The sequence below is a fragment of the Ammodytes marinus genome (assembly GCF_949987685.1).
Source record: "Ammodytes marinus genome assembly, chromosome: 4".
Classification (NCBI taxonomy): domain Eukaryota; kingdom Metazoa; phylum Chordata; class Actinopteri; order Uranoscopiformes; family Ammodytidae; genus Ammodytes; species Ammodytes marinus.
Genome location: NC_137233.1, coordinates 10,545,766 through 10,562,960, shown reverse-complemented (window position 1 = coordinate 10,562,960; position 17,195 = coordinate 10,545,766). Strand labels below are relative to the sequence as shown.

The following is a 17,195-nucleotide window of genomic DNA, read 5'->3' as shown; positions in this document are numbered from 1 at the left end:
AAACTTCACCAAGCGAAAGAAACACCACAAAAGATTTAATTCCCCCAAAAAATTGTTTACTGAGACCTTCCTAGAGCTGTTTCATCACCATACACAATGTGTTTGAAACGATTTCGTATTTGTGAACCGCTCATCCATTTCTTTTGTGCACTGCATTGTGGGATAATGGTCCCAATAGCAGGCTCAAAAATGCATGCACACTGACCCTTCTACACAATTTAAGTACACTTGATTTGCCAGTTTTCCTATGTAAACCACACTGATCACTCAAAACTTCCTCAAAATCAATAGTGAGAATAGGTGTGGACCTTTGTCACAGCTCTTATCATATCTTGGGTCGCGATCACACCAGCCTTGTTAAGTACAGTTGAAAGGATCCCTGGAGCGTGTACCCGCCTGGTGCAGTTCATCACTGTTGTGAACCCCATCTGCACCAATCACAGGAAGCCTAGTATTAATGCGTAATATCACCCTCTACCGCAGAATGTCTTTGGCATGTGATATTCATTTATTTAGAGCAAGATGTCTGAGCTTACCCTAATATGAGCTATGCACTTGAGTCTGCTGATATTACATGAGCTGGTGTAGGTGGAGGAAAGTAGTGGAGATTGTCGTTTCCAATGGCATACAGTGACAATAATTTACAATACAGTATGTATCAATTGGCCATACAACACCAAGTCTCTTTGGCACTATATTCATTAAATCATTTATATATATAAACGATATATATAATAATAGAATGCGGCTCTTACAAAATCCGATCCAATTTAAGATCAGCATGAAAATAACCTGCCGATGCTCCATACTATGGTAGACACTGGGAGGGATTTGCATTTTTACCTGTCTGACTGACCAATAATTGAACGGCATTTCCGTGCACTTGACTTTTGTTCACAATTTATAGTTTGTTTGAGGTTTGCCTTTATGAACGTGAACCAAACTTCAAACTCAAAAATGAAACAAGGCATCCAAACTACATCTGGTGCGCACCAAAGAAGTGTACTATTAAGTGTGAACACAACCTTAGGTGGGTGTAATAACCTTAAGTGTGGTTCAGGTTTCTGCCCTTGTGGCAATTACGCAAGTCTCCGGTCGGGGTGGCGGTTGCTTTAATTCTGATGTCACAACTTTTTTTTCCTCTTCTGACTTTAATTGATTTGTAATACAACTTGACAAGGCAAATTGCTGCTTTTTAGATTCCCAGTCAAAGTTATTTTGCCGATCATGTTTTTGTTTTCGGCTAATTTTGGGTTGTCCCCCCAGCCATTGTGCAACCTTTGCCCTTCTGTGAAATAAGGCTCGTTATTTCAATGTGTAGTCACAGTTTCTACCGATATGCCCAGGGATCAGGCAAGCTCCATTTTGAGTGGAAATCCTTGTGAAAGGTCTTGTCCCCTGCCACATTCAGTAAATACACACACACACAACAACTCACAAAGATGCATACACACTTATTGTCCTGGTATTACTTTTTCCATGTGATGCTTAACTTGCATGACTGCTAAACTGCTGAATTCACATGTGCACAAACCTGACATGACTTTTTTGCCCCGCTGGTGAGCAGAGAAAAACAAGCATGCTTGGCTTATTATATTAGTTTCTGGAAAATTCAGTGAAGTGAACTTAGGCCAGCGTATGATGTTTTTTTATTTTTTATTCAACCTTTATTTATACTCGAGAGAACATTGAGGGGTGACCCTGTTTTCCGATGGCGTTGAGTCAATCACATCAGCCACATAGATGTAAATTTTTCCAATTTTGTACCAATTTACTCAGAATATAGCCAATGAGAAAACTGTTATCAATTGTTATGACTCATGTTATTGTCTTTTATTATGACGTTGTTTTTGATCAGGGTAAAAAAGATAAATGGCTGTAACATGTACAGGTCTATTTCTATGAGAATAAAAAATGCTATCTTTCCTTGTGTGTGTGTTTGTGTGTGTGTGTGTGTGTGTGTGTGTGTGTGTGTGTGTGTGTGTGTGTGTGTGTGTGTGTGTGTGTTTTAATTTTCATAATCCTATTCTTAAAGCATTAAACTGTAACAGAAAATGCTGTGTAATGGCCTTTAATGGCTTTACATAGCCTACATGGCTGATGACTGAGTGGTTTTATTAAATCTCTGTGAAGATCAAATCTTAAATAAATGTATATATGTGAGGAAAATTAATGAGCAATGCACTGTCTTAAAAATGGCCATTAAAGTCTACTCTGTAGGACACATCAGTGTGCTATATGTATAATTCAATATGTTTTTGCTTGTATGCTTTTCTTCCGAATGCCATTAATGCCCATGAAATATCTATAATTATCTACCCTGCTGGTGTATTTGCCAGTCTGCTACTGCTGTTGGCTGTTCTCTTGCCCTCCCGGAATCCAATAGCTCCGGTTATTTTCCAAAATGCATTAAAAACAAACAGCTTTCTGGATCAGTCATTTTAAACGTTTCCCTGTAGTGGGGAAAATAAGAGTGAATAGAATTACAGCAGTACTTTTCTTTAATCCACAGCTTCTGCAGTGGAGCTATTGATCAGACAGAAGTGGCACACAACAGTTGTTCTTGGCAAGTTGCCCAATAGCAATGTGGAAAACATGCAGTGTTTTACCTATGTGGCTTCTGTGTGATGCTGCACTGGTCAGTTGTCCCCAGAGAGACACCATACAGACGGTCAGCAGCAGCGCCCTTCTGCACGTGCTCTGTAGGTCCCTCTCCTGCATTCTGGAAGAAAGAAAAGAAAAATCATCATTGGTCAGCCATAATTTGCATTGCACTGACACACAGATGTGCAGGCCGGCTCATCTGGGCTCACGCCAACAAGCTCCCAAAGCTTTGGCTTGGCCGTGAAGAGGTGGTCAATTAGCATAACTCCTGAAATCACAAAGCTTTGATCTACAGAGCTTTAACTGGACGCCTTGTCGGTATTGAGGATTGGATTGCCGGGGGCAACACACAAGAGGGTTTCTCTACGCTGCTACATGCACACACAATCCAGTGTGCACGTGAAGTGACGTCACATCGACAAAGCCTCCATATGAAAACAAACGGGGATGCGACGGAAATAAAAGCAAGAGGCAAGATCAAGGCGCAATTATTATGATGAAATAAGAGAGTTAAGTGTCCCAATAGTATGCCTGCATCCTAACTAGATTATTTTTATCGTCGAATGTAGTATGTAGAATAGAAAAAAGAAAGAGTATGCGATTCGGAACGCAACCATAGCCTATCAGTGCCAGTCTTCTATTATAGAACAGTGAAAGGTGAGTTTGATGTGTGTCTCGGCTCATCTGAAGGCAGAATGTGTCCTTATAAGACACCTAGGTTGATATTTTTTCTACCTAAATAAATCATTCACAATGGAGCGGCTACGTGGCTCCTTTACATGAGATTTAGCAGCATGAAAGAGTGAGACCAAGCTTTAGAGTGTTTGTAAGCAACCCTGTATAAACACATTGCAATTTATAATGCCAATTTAGATCTGGAGAAAGCGAGAACAAAGTCTATTTGCTCTCTCTGCTACCTGGGAAGTGAGTAATGCTGTGTGTGTGGTCTGTCTTAATGTGCTCGGCTCAGTAATCTTCATGTACTTTTCAGAGGGCTGTTGTCCAGTAATGCTCTCCATCTCCTTCCAACCGGGTGCCTCTGGAGAGCACAAGCAATGCATTCAGAGGCTCATTTTACTGCCAACCGAACCGGCCTCCTCTCTCGTGAGACACCAATCGCAAATCACAGCTCCGCTTTGAACATCGGTTCCAGTGCAGCCACTCAAATTAGTAAAATGCTTGGTTTCATGCAAAGACATCAACTCTTGCTTATCTGAAAAAGGCTTTGCGTATGTGTAGAGATGTGTTGTTGTGACTGCCTTTGTACTGGCAGCCAGAACTGGGTGAGATCTTAAAAGGGAGGCTCTAATTCTGTACAGTATCAGACAGGCTGATGCAATCCTGTTGATGTTATGAAAGCACACAGACTGTACACAAACATAGACACCGTCTGGAACATCCCCAATAGATTTCTAAAGGGAGCATATGAAGCAGTGAAGTTTTGGTGTATGCTCCCTTCCCTCTGGACGAGCCAAATGTTAAAACTTTCGAGCAGAAGGGTAGGAGTATGGGTGGACCTGAGGCGAGGCAAACGAGCGGCAACCATGAGAGCTGACTGTGATAGGATGAGACATCTGTCAATTAAGATACACCCAACCCACTTATACCAATATTTCGAAGCCTCCGTCCCTGCTGGGAAATCAAGTTTCGGGACGAGCACCAAGACACATCTTGAGACACTTATGTCAACATGTCAAATGTGTTGACATGTTCTAAAGCTAGATAGGGGTTTTCCCAATAAAAAAAAATAATATTTCTGGAACTAAATTCACCCTTTAAATCCCTATGAAGCAATATTATAAATTTTGAGTTGCCTTTTAGTTTATATCTAGTAAAACACACAAAGATGCCCATGCAAGCCGGTAATATGATATTGAGGTGGAAGTAACCTTTTGACAAATGTAGCAGCATGCAAACAACAGCAAGGAAGAAGAATGGCTACCTGTAGCGAAAATGGAAGGAAACAATGTCAGCTTAAGATTCTTTCAAGAATGTAGGAAGTAGATGCTTCCAACAAATGTATTGGGATACACAATGCATTTTGGTCAGAAAGCCTGAATGTAAGATAACACAAACAAACAGTAGATACATTTACTCGTATAAGTCATTAAATGAAATACATCTTACAGCCTATAGACCTTGCAGACCTTGCGTAACACACTGCTGACATTGAAGTGGTTCAATTCACAGTGCCGACACTAATTTTCACCAGTTCTCCATGCAGTTTCTCACAACACCAACACTTATCGTCTCCAAGACCAGACCAAATGAAGACCAGATTTTCACATTTCAAATACATCGATACTTGCTTCTAAGACAGACCTCAGTTTCAATTTGTTCTCCTTTAATTACTTCTGTTAATATTTCCGTGAAAAATAAATTAAATTAAAAAGTAATTAAATTAAACTCACATTAAAATGTCAGCGTCTGTTCAACGTAATATTTGTTTGTTTGTAACAGTTAGGCTATTGATAACAATCAAGGAAGAAAAATAATAAACTAACGGCTCAGACAGCTGAACACCAATAATTGGAATTTGAGCGCATACTGCTCAATGTCATAAAACTGAAATGTCTAATAGTTCGTAAATGTTGGCGTCAGGTTGCAGAATGCCAAGTTTTGCTCCATATAAGATTTTAATCTAATCTAGCATCTAATACTTCAATTTCCATCTTGCGTCTGGTCGTGTTCAGGTGGCCTGTTGGAGCTGGTTAACAGGAAAATTATTCCACCTGATGGATATGGCACTGAGACCAGGTGGCTCATCAGAAAATGGGACGGATCGGGGTAAAGCTATTTGGGATTGTATGCTAAGTCTGATTTCCACATGCACATTAAGTGTGATTATCAAGTTACAAAGTTATTTTCACTGGTTTCATCCACAGCAGTGCCCACGCATCTTATCTAACCTGTTGTGACACAATTACACCCTGTGCAACTGTGCAAGTAAGTTCTGGGTGCAGTTGATAATTGGCTGAGTAAACTAGGGTAAAAAAAAGGAAAAATAGAAATACTTTAGTCCTCACTATATTCTAGATCTTCAGTTTGTTTTGAAGAAATGATTATGAACACTCAACCTCCAATATAATCTCATGGCAACAACAGCGCAACTAATGTTTGGAAGATTATGATTATGCAACTAAACAAAATTGGTTAAAGTTATCAAAAGAAATCCTTATTTATACTACATACTCATTCTTTACAGTATATTTTGAATGTTATAATATATTGTTTCAGTAGTATACAAAAAAAAAGTCCTCCGCTTTGTACAGACTTCATCCACTCCAACCTCATTTCTATTTCTGATTGGTGCATTATGTTGTGTTTTCTTAAAAAAATACTTGAACATTATTTTTATATTAGTGGCATAAGTGATGTAATTTCAGGAGACAAGGTTGGTTGACTGCTAAACGACCATCAAAACAGCTAAATGGAATATTTGCACCACAAGAAGCTTAAATGAATGGCTTGTGAAGAAAAGGAGTGTCAACACCAGGAAAAATCTAACCATCGGCTCCAAATTGTAATTTAGTTGCTTAACTAAGACAATGAAAATGGAAAACGTTACACACTTGGCTAAAACAACCTCCTCTCTGATTATGGCCTAACAGATAGACATAATTGACAGACAAATGTGTGCAAACACACACACACACACACACACACACACACACACACACACACACACACACACAACAAATGTCCCCCAGAGCACCCATTGCCTTGAAGCATCAGGGGCCTGTTTCAGGTAGCTGGTTTTACATACTCTGGGTTTAATCATACGCTCTGAGTTGGTTAACTCAGAGCGCAGGGTTGATAAGCAACTCTGGGTTTTCGGTTACAGAACAGTGGATCAGCGTTGGGTTAATCAACTCTGAGCGTGTTCACTCTGGGTGGAGCGTGTGCATAAAAGCCATCGTCAATGGATCGCTGATAACATGATTCACCATGGAAACAGAAGAAACAAATGCGTGATCCTCCCACTTCTCCACTTCTCAAAAAAAGAAAAAAAAACTTCTCCGCTCCTCCCACTGGAGTTAGAAATATTAACGAATGAGTTTATGGTAGCCTATGGAGAATAATTAACGGGTATATTGTCACATAACTCTGATCTAATCTCCTCGGCAATTCAGAAAAAAACAGAGCAATCATTTCGCTTCCGTATGAGAAGCCATAGTCTATTTTAAAAAGTTACGCATATCAGCAGTAAAGTAATAAAGCTGGCGCGGCACAGCATTTCTGACAGTGTTTTATATTCGCTGTATTTGGGAAGCTGTAGCCTAATAGCCCACTGTGCAGTAAACAGACTGTCGCTTCTTTTAAATGGGGAGTGAAAGACATTAACGTCTGACACATAAGGTGACAGTTTCCATTGAAGAGCCTGATTGATTTATTATCAGATCCATTTTCCTCAAGTGATCACAGTTTAAATTATTATATAATTATTTATATAATTTTTATATTCATATTAGGCTATAATATGAATATAAAAGGGCTCGTCTGTGACTTTAGGATCGCACAAGTGAACAGTAACAATCGCGTGCAGCCGCAGCGTTACATGAATCCACCTGACATAAATCTGTTCAGTGGCACAGACGTTAAAAAGCATACAATACAAATATGTTTATTAATCTGAATGTAGAGCATGTCACGATGTGTAAGGTGGCCGCCTATATGAACGGACCGAGGGCTGAGAACAAGGCTACTGATCAGATAAATGATCGGTCAAACGTAAAATCATCAGGAAATGATAAAAACATCCCGATGGAGATTTCTGTGGAGTGATTTTGCTTCAAACTGTACAGGGACGCGTGTGACAGTGACACTCCTTCTTCAGTCGGAGCTGCAGCGTAAAGTGAAAACAAACTCAGGGTAGGTCTAACCACCTATCCAGCAGGTTAGACCCACGGCGTATTGCCGCAGTAACTGACTCTCGGTTGCATTGAACCTGCTACCTGAAACGGAAAACCCAGAGTTTCCACCAACTCAGAGCGAACAAACTCCGGGTTGCCTCAAAACCAGCTACCTGAAACAGGCCCCAGAAAGTAAATGGGAGTGCTATGACAGAGGAGCGTGTTTACAGCTTACACACAGAGTGGAAGCTTGAGGAGGGAAAAACACAACCAATTTTATTGTTTATGTTAGTTGTTTTTGTTTACCTCTTCTCTAGGTATGACACACCTTTGCTTGTGTAGTGGCCATTTTGCCCCGGGGCCATGCCTTCCTTCAGTTACATAAACACCTATTACACTGACAGAGAGGACATGTAGTGTTCTGAAGCATAGTACATCAGTTTAATACTGTTAAGTATAATCTCCAGTGATGTAACACTCTTTATATTGTTTACGTTATATGACAGTTTTCCCATTTTGTTTACACAAAAGGTAAAATTTTGTTTACCTTTATCATTGTCAAAAACATCTCATTTCACACTGTCTGGCAGTATCACATACTTGATATTCTGTAACAGCTCTTTTGTTGTAGCAAAGAGTGAAATATTTATATCCAAGAATCCTTATTTTTTTATTCGTATCATTCCATCAATATATAAGAACTCATTCAATATACTGTATATCTTTTTTTATTGATGTTTCTTGACTTTTTCAATAATTTATCTTATTTTTCTGATTGTTATACCCTGCAATACCAAGGTAAATTCCAAGTCGGATTAAATCCAGATGTGTTTTGCATGTTTTTACACAGATTTGATACACAACTAAGCCCGATTATTTGGGATCTTAAAAGTACGGTGGGTTTAATAAAAATGTTTGGCTGCGCGAGTATACATAATGACTGACCTACAAGCAGAGGTTAATGGAGCAGGTTGGGAATCTAAAACCAAATCTTATTCCTTCGATGATTTATACAGCAATACTCCTTTACATGGCGACAGGTAATGGAGAATATATGAGGTTTTAAGTAAGGCAGCAGCTAATGATAGCTTTCATAATCAATTCATCTGCCCATTATTGTCCCATTCATTTGATTTATGGTTTACTCCCTAGAGGTCCATCGCGCTTTCCCAGAGTCCAAGGTGACGTCTTAAAATGTCTTGTTCAATCTGGACAAAATCCAAATATATTTGATTTACAATTATTTAAAAGAGTGTAAAGCATTAAATATTCACTAATGATGATAACTATAAACAGGGAGTTCTGAGTTTAAAAAATTTTCATAATAATAATAAAAATATATGATTATTATTATTATGAAAGTGTGAATAGATGTTAATAAGTTAATAAGTTAACAATATACAGGAAATACATTTACTTGAATGAAATAATTAATGAAGGAATAAAATAACTCCACAGGGAACTCCAGTTTTATGAAAAACCAGTGATAAACAGACATGTGTGTCATACACCAGCGATCGTGTATTCCATCTGTTCATTGACCTTGTGGTTGACCTGCTACAGCTTATGGAATCAATACACCACCGGTGTCAAAGAAAGGCACATCAGGAAATGTGTATATAATAAGGGTTCTACAGTATATTGGTGTTAGAGCATACGTTACAAATGATTTATTATTGAGTGGTTCAGTAAAATAGTACATCAAAACAAACTATGCATTACTTCATTTTAGTTTATGACAGCAACATTAAATCCATTGCACATGAACAAGAAGTACGCAGACATAAAACACACGCTTTTTGACATTTTTTTTTGTTTTGTTTTAGCAGAAATAATGTCTCGGTTAAAGTACAAATCATAAAGACACAATGCCAATGTCATCCTAATAGTATATAGATCAGAGAGAGTCTAGAATGAACTGCTGTTCTCAGGCTCCTGGTGATATTTAACATAAAATGAGTCATTGTGTTGATATTTATTCTGGTGAGTCCACGTACCTGTTTCTTGTTTTCTATAATTTTTCTTCATATGATAACGTAATAAGGTAGAAGTGACTTGGAAGAAGAGTCGCCATTTCAAAATGCTGTTGGAAAGACTGTTTCACAAAAGGATTGTAATGACGAGATGAGCTGCTTAAATCCTGAGATGAAGGGATTGAGGGAACTCCATTTCCATAAAGTGATAGAATTTGCCCACAGCGTGTTTTCGTACCCGCAAATCCCTTGCAATCCGGCCGATAACTTGAAACAAGAGAAACATTTGCACATTACACAACCGAATGCCATGGGAAAGTCACATTACAAGATGAACATCAGACAGCCTGTCAGCAACAGCTTTAACTCAGCAGGACTGATTACCTGACAGAATTAGGACTTCTTAGGGAATAGTGCATGGGATGTAATCAAATGCACAATTAACACTGCAGCATATGGCTCATTTGGCAGTCAAGTATGGGATGATGTAAGTATGTAAATAAAACAGCATGGAAGGAGGCGTAACAAATATTAGAGATTCTAAATTAACTGACATACAATTAAAATGTGTTATAGGTTTGTTATATAAAGAGAGGAGAGACAAAAATATTATCTATTCATTTTCCTCTGCTAATACGATTATAAATTGGGTCTCATTATTTGCAGTCTTGAAGAGCCACACGTCATTTTCATGCTACAGCCCATTTACTCCAAATCAAATATAATTTACATTACTCAACCATCTACAACCTATATCACATTACATGTTTAGTTTATTGTCTTGTACTCACTTTCAAAAAATCGATTGGGTTTGATTTACTGACTGAAAATTCCCTGAGTAGATGCATCTGATCTTATTGTCCAGCCGGAATAATCCGGAGGGAAGTTATGACATGATCAAAAAGTTGTTATAAGCACATCCAAGTCGGTCTAAATTATAAAGAGCGCACTCACAGAAAGATTTCAGAGCAGCTGCGGTGCTTCCAGAACTTTTTTAGACCTGCATTTCACAAACCAGGCAACAAACACGCTATCCCTATCTTCGTGGATGTCTTGGGGATGTATGTAGCCAGTGAAGCAAACTGCAGGAAAGACTTTTGGCTACTTTTGACTTCTAATGTTTTTTTTGTTGTTGTTTTTTTACAGTAGGTATATTGCAACTATTCTCTTAAAGAAATATATATAAACACTTACAGAGGAAATTGCGTTACATTTTTTCCAATTTAGTTTGACCCTATACCCCCCACTTCTGAAACCAAACACATCGCATTTTAGAAGGAAATGGGTTCAAAATGCATCCAATCAACCAATATTATGCAGCAAAAAGAGTGTGGCAAAGTGTGTTTTTCCACCAATTATTAGAGCTCACCCCACTGTGCTCTCAGGGATAACAGCAACAGTAGGAACACGTATTAGTCCACACTGTGTAACAATGGCTACAGGACTTCCATTGCACAAAGAGCCAATTCTATTCAGGCTATTTCCTTAGAATGGGAATTTGTGGCTACTGAATTTATGTTACAAAGATAGTGAGAAAGAAATACCGACAGAGCTTTGTTAAAACTTCAGTTTCCTAGTTATTTCTGGTTCAATAGCTTGCCACAATCAAACTCCATATGACTTGCGGACTCCCACCGTTTCTAATGCTGACAGAGAAAATTGGAGTTATGAAAAACAGCAGTAAATCTAGTGGGTAGGGGGAGGAGAACTGCAGCCCTGCTCCAAAGTTTACACCCCGCCGGGCTTAGCATGGTGTTATTTTGGAAGTGACAGACCAGAGGAGGCCTAGTACTTAGTTCCAGAAGCCAATATTAGGCTTTAGACCTGTTGAAAAAAATATTCCCTTTGGGCGCAGAAGCAAGAGGTTGTGTGAGTGTATAGCTCTAGACCTCTGACACACTTGGCTGGTCCCTCTATCTGGTTGTGTTGCTCTCTATCTCTCCATCTCCTATGTTATTGTGGTTCAGCAAGGTCTTCTTGCCTCTGACTCATCCCGTGTCCTCACAGCATGTTCTAGTTCCACGGGACAGCAGGGATCAGATAGCTGTCCCACTGCATCATCACACAGGGAGCAGAGGGAGAGTTGACCACGCTCGGTTAAATAGCGAGCGCTGCTAGCGTAAAAATCTGCTTTGTTTTTCCCATTCGGTCACATTTTATGCAAATGTAACACTAAACTGCATTATGCACACTGTACGTCTCCATCCAAGCATCGCAGGTTGGGGTGAAAATTCAAAAGGGAAATAAATCGTGGCATACTGTGTACAGTCACATTCATATTTAAAAGAAGTCATTCAGAATGATTTACAGAAATGTGCGACATCTATTCTACACAACATCCTAATGTGTCGTGTACATTTATTTACTCTGAATAAACAACTGTTACCCATACATTTTCTGATTGTCAACAAATAGCTTGTCAGAAATATAAATATTAAAAAGGCTCTTCTTTGAGAATAGAAGCAGTCTGATATTCATTGTAAACCAAATTGCTCCAGTTGTTAACCTGCTACATACAGCAAACTATGTTGTGGTTTCTGATTGTTTGAGTTCTAATTTAAAGCATTATATGAGTGAGGATCTGTCTCACAAACACTGACAGAGCTGACAAAGAATAATAACATGCCAAACCTAAAACACAGTGAGAATTCATAAACCAGATTATGATGATAAATGCTGTCTTGATTGCATAGAAATTGTATGATCTTTTGAGTAATTTGCATCTGAAAAATGTACCTAATCGGTAGTATCCTTCGTTGTCATGTCTGATATCGAGTCTGTCACAAAATGTTGCTATGGACTGTGTGTGCCGTGTGTACTTTTGACTTAAATTAATATTCAAAACCGTGAAAAGCATTTTGACATAAACTGAATGCATTAGCCAGACATAAGCTGTAATGAGATCAAAGTAATGCTAAGTGGATCTTCGAGCTTTATTTCCACATTTCATCCAACAATGTGTCTGCCGAAGCAGAAAATGATTCTGCTGCTTTAAAGCAATATAAGTCACTCTAGAATAAACAGCGTTCACTCAGGTCCATATGCACATACAATTAAGCTCCAACGACTGAGTGAGCAGATAAAAACTATTCAGAAATGAAGCCAAAGTAAAAATGGCTAACAGCACTAAACCAGCAGACCAACAATCTCTGTGTGTACAGGTACCTCTTCAACCTGTTTCAGGAGCAGGTGAAATGGGAGACATTTCTAACACCCTTCTTTCATTTCCTCCTTCCACATAAAGCTGAAGTTCATCTCCACAAGCCACAAAGTGCTGTCCTGATTGCTCCCTGCAGTCTGCTTTAACCTCTCTGTCAAGATTGCCATAACCCGTAATGCACTGCCTTCTGTATCATTAGTTTTGAAAATGCAATTGTATGTACTTATAGTCAGTGAACGTTGTTCAGCAATGGCTGGCAACTGCAAGCCAGGGCCAGTTTTATTGAGAACAAACTCCCCAAAGGCCTTTGAAGTCCTAGTTTGGTCTACTGGTGATAATGTTAATGAAATTATGGATTATATCTGTAAGTAATTTATCAAATATAATTAAAATGGAGACTGGAGCATCTCAGGTCAACTTTTTCTTAATTTTTAAAAACTAATATTTGCCTTGTTTGACCACTTTAACATCCATGTGTCCAACGTTAAACATAGGAATCGAAAGAGGAACAATGTTTAATTCTACTTGAGAAACCAGTGACATTTTAACGATCAACCTGGGTTCAGGAGAATGAATTACATCTGTAACTCAGTTTCCCATCTTGACAGAGATGTAATACTCTGTTTCCTGCCCAGGGACTACAGATGAAAATTAGCTTATAGCTAAATCTGGTACTGCTTATGTGCTGTACATTGTCCCTGTTCAATAAACAAATAAATAAATAAACTCCAGGTGTCACTTTCCCTCAATAGTCTGATTAAACACTATGGCACATTATGGATCACTTAGATATAACCTATATACAAAGTGTGCAAAGACGGAAGGAAGGACGGGTCTAACTTTTGGTCTCTCCACTAAGTCCCTGCAACAATGTATGACTATTTGGTCACCTGATATGACACAGTGATCATCTTAAAAGGGCAGAAAATGTGTTGTCTGATCCTGCAACAGGAGCGGTTTTAACTGAACAGGAATTCTTATTGCCCTAATTTGTTTTTAGTTAGTTCAGGTCCGGTTAGGGTGTGACTCATTCTAAGAAGTCATTTTAGCCTCAACTATTTTTGAAGTCTAATGTCCAATTAACCCTTTCCTTTTTCTCTAACCAACCGCTTTGGATCCCGTACAACACTGAATCCAAGGTTCAAGGTTCAAGGTTCAAGGTTTTTAATACATGTCCCACAAGGGCAAATTTGTATACAGCATAAGAGGTAGTGGTTGCAGCTCCATGACGTTCAGATCCGGTAGAAGCAAACTTTTACTACTCTATTTGAGTAGTTTACTGGAACTTTTATATTCTACACCAACATGCAATTGATTGCTGTCAGTCTCTCAGAAGAGGGACAGCCTCATGATGGCACCCCTGCAAAAAAATAATTAAGATTCCAATAATGTCTTATTGAAGGCAGAGTGAATGGGACTGGGGCGATCATCTACATTAATGCAGACCTGTTGCTAATGATTCACTAACAATTCAATCAGTGTTGGGTCATTGTTAAGCATCTTGATTGTTCAGACTTGGGAGCAGAACATCTTTTTTCAGAGGCCACATTTTTTTGTATAGTGCTTTGATCAAGACCAAGTTGTGGTACAGAAGAGCTTTCTAGGAAAACAAGCCAACCTTACCAGTCATAGCAACTAATTGTTAAGTCTCCATGTCACTTCTGCTGCTGCTGGACTCTCTGTTCTGCATTATAATCAGTGTTAGGTCAAAACAAATATATACTTGGAACTACTGGACTGCACCTCATTAGCTCCGCTTTAGGACAGCAGAGTATGCGCCAGAGACTCTAAAGGGCAACATGCTGGGACATGGGCCAGTTATTTGCGGAGCTCCAAGACAACACTGTGCTCAAACCATCTTAAAGTCGTCCACCAATACCTCCTGCAAGTTCGCGCCAAATGCATTATTTACACTGGAGCAAGGCAGGGTCCCCGTTCCATTTGCTTCAGCAGAAGTACCTTTGCATGCATTCATAAATAATAAACGTGCAGCACAGCGCATGGGAACGTGGAAGAGCAAGCATAAAGACCAACCCAATCACACGGCATGAAAGAGAACAAGGATGCTTAATCTGCGCATGGCAAAACACTGTCTATGCAAGTGATTCACCCATGAAGAACTCAACTCCAGATGACAAAATGCAGGCAGAAAAAAAAACTACAAGGGCGAGCATGCCACTAAAGATAAGCAAAATTTGCATCTCTTGCAGCATTTGGGCACAGTGCCACTGAGCTAAACTGATCTAATCACTGTCTGGCAGGGGGAAGCAAGCAGCGAAAGGGATGGCTGCAGTTCAGATGGATATTTCATGTACTATGATGTACAATGAGAGGCTTTCACTGACAGTTATGACAACTAAGCAGAAATACACTGAGACACGGTCTATTGCATGTTTTCACGCAACTGCCACTTATCTAATTCTTCCTCTAAGCTGCCAGAGAGGGTTCCACACACACTGTCGTGACTGGCGCCGTATATATACGAAGGAACCTTTTCAGATGGGATTAAACGTCAACCCGACCCCCTGCCAGTCCATTGAGGATTTGCAGAATGTTTGGATTCATTTTTCATAAGAGAGTAGTTAATAAACGACCCTGGGAGAGCAGTGGCTGTAATTGGATGTCTAACTGAGTCGTCTGACATGTTTGGACAAGCTAATTCTGAGAGCAATTTATTGCTTTAGTTTGACTCCATACAATGCTGCAAGACTTTATTCTCCTGACATGATCATGAACAAACAATAGAAATTTGCTGCTTTCCACATTTCAGTTTTTTGACTCTGTTGGGGGGTTTGTCATTTTTATATTGCGGTAACATTACATGTGCAGATGTACAGAACGGTATGCTCAGGAAATAATTAAGGCAGGTAATAATTACTTACTGACAGAATACAATGAAGAGATGAAACAGGAACAGGAGAAATTTTATATGAGAGTTTATATGATCGTCTGACTGTATACACAAGACTATAAAGTATAGGTGAGTGTGTCTGCTACCAGTTTAATTCAAGATCCATTTTTCAAAATTCCTGTTTATTTTGCATAATCATTTATTATGTAGCTGAATCCACATTCCACCAATTGAGAATGAAGCATTTTTTTCCCCCACTTACAGTGGATAGGATTGCCTCAAAATGTTCAATATGACATCATAAAATGAAGCCAAGGTCAGGTTGGAGGAAGCAGTCAAATATCTAAACCAGTACAGAGAGCCTAACACAGTTCGAACCCCCAAAACTATCTCTATTGATATTGGATAGCATTTCTGACATTTGATTATAATATTGATAAATTCTTAACATAAAATATACATGATTGTGTTAACAACTGTTGGCAGCTTTTAAATTACGCACTTTACTTTCCATGCAAGGCTTTTGGTTTAGCTCAGTTTTTGGTAAAAACTCGTAACTGATGCATGAGAGCTTTGTATTTATTTATTTTTTTATAAACTGTGTTTCTCTTGCTTTCTTTGGAAGGCAGTTAATTAATTCAAACTGCCAGCAATAGTGTTCTGTGTTTCTGATCATGTTATCAGTCGTGTGCAACAGACTCAATATTTCATTGCCAGTCCAGTTGAAAATCAGGAATATGCTAATCCTAGCTCTGGCTTAACAGGTATAATCAAAACAGTCTTCGAAGAAAATAAGAAAAAGTGTTATACTAAAAAGATATAAACTGGTTTATCATAAGCTCAAGCACGTATTCGTATTCTGAATGTCAACAATACATTTGTAGGTTTTTTCTTTCTTTTCTAGACAATACTCAGTGTTAACAGACTGGTTGAGGTTTACCTCCATGGCAGACAGATCTGCAGTGTAGACTGCAGTGTCTCTTGGCAATGCCCCGTGTATTTTGGGGGAAGAAATGGAGAGGCAGAAGAGAGGGAGCTAAAATAATCCCTTTTCAAACCAGAGCCAGTTTAATTTCTTGACAGGCATGCTTAATTCCCTTTATAGAGTTCCTTCAAAAGATGTTGTTCTGTTGGGCTCTTCTGTGCCTCTCTGGCGGGGAGTGTGTTTGTGTTTTTCTGGGCACAATTCAGCCTATTTATGCAAGCTAATTTCAAGTATAAATGAGGCCACATTGTTGGTGAGTGCTTAGACAATTGCAATTGGGAATAGAGTTTACTGTTTATTTTGTTTCACCTGCAGTCAGATGAGCCAGGATGCTGCTTATGCTGTGTCTTCTTGATAATGCGTCACAGCATATGATTACAGATTTCACTGAAATCCATAAATTGTCTTATGTATAGTTGCATTTGTGCTAACTGTATTACTTATCACGTGACAGTATCCCTAATACAGTCTAACGTTAAAAGTTGGTGTTCAAACCACAATACTTTAAAACCACAGACTCTGGGTTTGGGTCAGGTTAGGGACAGAGAACCATAAAAGTCAACCCATGCTCCAAGTCAAAATTGACCTTTTTAATATCAACCCAAAACCGCAGAGTGATGAGTTTGAGTCCACAGGTAACCTGCGGCTCACATGTAGTGATAATGACTACCTCTGTGAGCATGTCAGTGTGTTAACATGCCAATGGTGCAGGCGAGTGGGAAGAGCCTGGGGGTCAGCCACATGGTGCAGGATGTGTAGTGTGGAGCAT

General features: G+C 39.0%; 1 protein-coding gene across 1 annotated transcript in view; it reads right to left on the bottom strand.

The window, feature by feature from the left end:
• The window catches only part of tafa3a (TAFA chemokine like family member 3a), a 78,233-nt gene that overhangs the window by 28,159 nt on the left and 32,879 nt on the right, over positions 1-17,195 (bottom strand). The window contains exon 2 of the mRNA XM_080025525.1: positions 2,610-2,722. Within this exon, the coding sequence (XP_079881651.1) occupies positions 2,610-2,721 (112 nt within the window). The 5' untranslated portion in view covers position 2,722. The remainder of the gene's footprint in view (positions 1-2,609; positions 2,723-17,195) is intronic.